We start from the raw sequence: 4,038 nt of genomic DNA on the forward strand, positions 1-4,038 counted from the left end.
CACCTCCTTAGGTCTTTCCTCCCCATATTGCAACTGTTTGCACTGCACACTGTGTTATAACTCCTGTAGATTGTTCCTCGCTAGCAGTGCACATATCAAGAGATCCACTGCAGGTGTGTTCCAAGAACCTACATGAGCACCTGCAGCCACTTGAGGGTTCTTGGTGACAGCCCCATCAGGCCCCCCCACCCCCACTGTATTACAAAGCAAGCTCTGCTCTTCCATTGTGTGATGGGGCTGTTTCAGGTCAGTGTAGAACTCACTTGCCTTTGCTGGCAGCTATGCTGTCCTCTTCCACTACTCCAGTGGTCTGTGACACTGGACTCTGACAGTGTCTAAGCAGTCAGCCTGCATAAGTTACTGCTCTTGTTGGAAAAGAAAGGGAAAGAAACCTTACTAAGAAAACTGCAGAACATAACCCATTTTGCAATTTAGCTTTCATCTCTGAATGGGTTCCTATCTCTTGAAGTTCATCCCCTGAGCAGAGACTTTTCACTGTGTCATAGGTCATTTCACTGTGTCATAGGTCACTACTATCTCCTATTGCTGAAAAGTAAAGTCTACCTTGACAGAAGTGGACTTTTGATAATACATCTCTGCTACTCCACACACAGCCAGAGCCCTGCAGACCTGGGTTTTCTCATGATTCCCAGAAGCTGTACTTAGCTACAATACATGACAAATCCTTGGAAAGCCATGCACCTCCCCACCCAGAGCATGTGAAGCTAGCATTCTTGCCTTCTGTGACATTTAAAGAGGATTCTCAGCCCAGTATTTTATTCATTGTTTGTGTTTAAATATATCTGTATATTAAAAAAAAAAAAATCAGTGTGTTATTTTCTAGGTGAGAACACTCGCATATGACCAAAATAGTCATCCAGGACAAAGGCTTAGACTGCTGAGGTCTCAACCCCCTGTGCAGAGCTCTTGCCAGAGAGACTACCTGAGATATTGTCAGAATCAAGCAGCTCGACAATGCTGTACGGAGAACAATCTTCCAAGCCCAGCTTGCTGCAGAGCCAGCCACAGAATCCTTTCTCCATATCCCTGACAGCGCGCCACCAGTACCCAAAGGACCATGCTACCTGGGCTACAGCTGAATACAGGCCTAGGGAGAAAGAAACAACCATAATTATAATTGGGTAGAAGATAATCAAAAAGGGACAAAAGGTGATTTTGTGCCAGAAGGTCCTCTCTTCATTGTACACCAAGAAGATGTTGTACCATGTAATGGTTCCATAGTAGAATGAAACCACGAAGGACACTACAAAAATGATGGGGAGGCAGATGATGGTCCAGAGGACTATGTGGGGTCCTCTGTCTAATCCAACATCACATTTCTTCTTCTCAGGTACATCTTCTTTAGGAGGTTCCTTTGACTTAGCCAGTTCCTGCAGCTCTTTATCCGTTAGTGTGACATGGATATCCACCATCTGACCTTTCTTCTTTCCCCTGGTGATTGTTCCAGTCAAGGTGACATATCGGCTGTCTAAAGGCATGTTCCAGACACCTACAACACAGATAAACTCATCTACATCAGATTTATTTTCTCTACAAAGTATTTTGTGTAAATCCTCAAAGACCCCAAAGACAATTAGATAACACATATGGAGTTACAGTTAAAAGCAAATTTTAAAAGATGGGAGACAAGAAGCAATGCAGCATGAAGAAAATTACCACAGAAGAAAATGGAAGAGCTAATGAGGAAAAAGACAGGAATTCCAGATGATAGTAATCACAAGGGAGAAAACTCCAGTATCTCCATTAGGGATAATACATGAATGGAAAATGCTGCAAGAGTATAGGAGAATGAGATGAGACAGAGTAACTCAATTGAAAATGGTATTCCTGTTTTCTTCATGGATTTATTCCTGAAAAGCATAGACACTTGGGATTAATTAGATAAATACCACTGAATCTCTTGTTTTGGAATAAGCGCATCCACATGTGGAATTATACCTGAGTAGCTAATATTTCACTTTACATTTGCATTGTATCTCAATCAAATTAATTTTTGAAGTTTGGAGAAACTTAATAAACTGTCATAAAATTATACTTGCATTTTAAGAAATCAGTAGAGGCACCAAACTGGACAGTGCTGGTATGTGTGTTAAAGTTACAAAGGAATGCTTTCAAGTGACATAGGATTGGCCATGTAATGGTACTGGCCATAAACTACTCTTTGGGGCTACAGTATATTTCCCCTGGTCTTAATTCTGAAGCTTGGAAGAAAGTCTTCAGAAACTCTTAAAGAGAGGCTGAGCAGCTTGAAGTGCTCCACAGAAGTAGGAAGGCAGCAGGCAAGTAATAAGGATAGGGTGTGGGATCATGGAATCTGGTGTATCTATTGGACCAGGAGCATTTAAGCTCCTCTCAGCCTGCACTGCTGACTTACAAGACTATTTAGCCACAGGACCTGCCTTCCACACTTCTTCCCTGCAAGGATACCCAGGACAGATAGCAGAAGTGAAAGTGACTCAAAGATGCCCCATGATGACCTTGCCAAATAATCACCCTTCAAGAGGAAACCGTGTTGAATGTATGCAAACAGAAGGCAAGAGTAAATCCTAGATAATGAGTTAAATTCCCTGTCGAAGGTAGAGCCACTAAGTCCATCTGCTTCCATCCTTTCACTTAAGAGGCAGTTGTTCAGGCATGGACAGTGGCTTGATTACAGCTTAGAATGACATCACTGGCTTAATGCATGCATAGCACTGCAACCAGCACATCAACTCCAGCCAGCACATAAATTTAAAACTATGACTGTAACAGCAACCAAACTTTGCAAAGAACTGCAGGAGACATCCCAAATCAGCCTGTAATGCTTTCTGTTTCAGAGCATTTTCACATATGAACTCAAGCTCTCCTTGACTGTAGTCTGGGAGAGGGTTGGTCACACAGTCACTTCCATTTGATTTTAGAGCATGATGGCATCAAAAAAGCTTATGTGAAGTGAGTGTTCTCAGGTCTACATACCATCTGTCATAGACTGACCCAGGAACTTGGAGCCTTCCTCAGAGCTCCTCTCCCCTCCTTCTTCATCCACCTGTTCTTCTTCCACCTTATTGTCGTTCTCAGACCGATACACTATTATTGACTCAGGGCGGGACTCTTTCTTCTTCTTTTTCCTCCGGTCCATAGTGGCTTCCCCATCAAAGGTGACAGTGGTTGCCACAGCCCTTCTCATTGTGCCACAGCGAGGGCTCTGGCCTCCAGACTTGCTGTCTTTCTGCACAGTCTCCTCCATCCCACTGCTGCTCTCAGTCACCTCACCTGGCATCTTGTAGCACCTGTTTCCAATCCAACAGCACCAATCCTGCACTTAGAAGTCATTGATTAACAATGGTCCCATGAATGTGTTGTTCTGGTAAGGTGTCCCACTGCTGGTATCCAAACTATGCACTCCATTCCTAGCCTAAAATGAGAGAGAAGGCTGAAAAAGTGTCTTGGTCTTAGCAAGCAGAAAAAATTGGCAGAATTTTCCCAAAAAGGGTTACTTCTGACTGGTTTAAATGTCATCTGAAGTTCTCTTTTACTGTCCTGAACATCAGTTCTCTTACATGGATACATGTTTAGTGGTATCTAATCTATCTTGATTCTTAGGGTCCAGTTTTCACTATAACAAACCAAAGCTACTGGAAAGAGTATTAACATTTATAAGAAGGGATTAAACATAGCCAGATTACTGGATTAATTTAACATTCCTCTGCAAACAAACAGAAGACAATAGTTTTGGCCCAAATGCATCAGAATAAAGGATTGAAACCATAGATGAAAAAGAAGTTGACAGATTTAAGGGACTGGCCTAGAGACAACTGCAACAGGAACACTGTGCTTGTCCAGCATTACAAAGCTATATTGGTGCCAGCCTTTCTCATTTTGAGCACCTAATGATTTACTTCCCTTTGCAAAGATATTACAAAAATTAATCAAATTATGTCAAAATGAGTGATGTTTCAAACTTTAACAGTTTAGCAATCTGTAGTGCTGCCATACTTTAAAAATACAGAATATACAGTGGATTTAAAGCAAAATTAT

At 42.0% G+C, this 4,038-nt stretch overlaps 1 protein-coding gene across 1 annotated transcript; it reads right to left on the minus strand.

Annotated features, from left to right (window-relative positions):
• Positions 1-801: 801 nt before the first annotated feature.
• On the minus strand, positions 802-3,301 carry TMEM169 (transmembrane protein 169). Its single transcript, XM_062498497.1, has 2 exons — positions 2,977-3,301; positions 802-1,510 (listed from the first exon to the last, which is right to left on the minus strand). The coding sequence occupies exons 1-2, from the start codon at positions 3,278-3,280 to the stop codon at positions 891-893; spliced, it is 924 nt and encodes a 307-aa protein (XP_062354481.1). The 5' UTR covers positions 3,281-3,301; the 3' UTR covers positions 802-890.
• Positions 3,302-4,038: the final 737 nt, after the last annotated feature.

Source organism: Cinclus cinclus, chromosome 9 (assembly GCF_963662255.1).
Source record: "Cinclus cinclus chromosome 9, bCinCin1.1, whole genome shotgun sequence".
In the NCBI taxonomy this organism is placed as follows: Eukaryota; Metazoa; Chordata; class Aves; order Passeriformes; family Cinclidae; genus Cinclus; species Cinclus cinclus.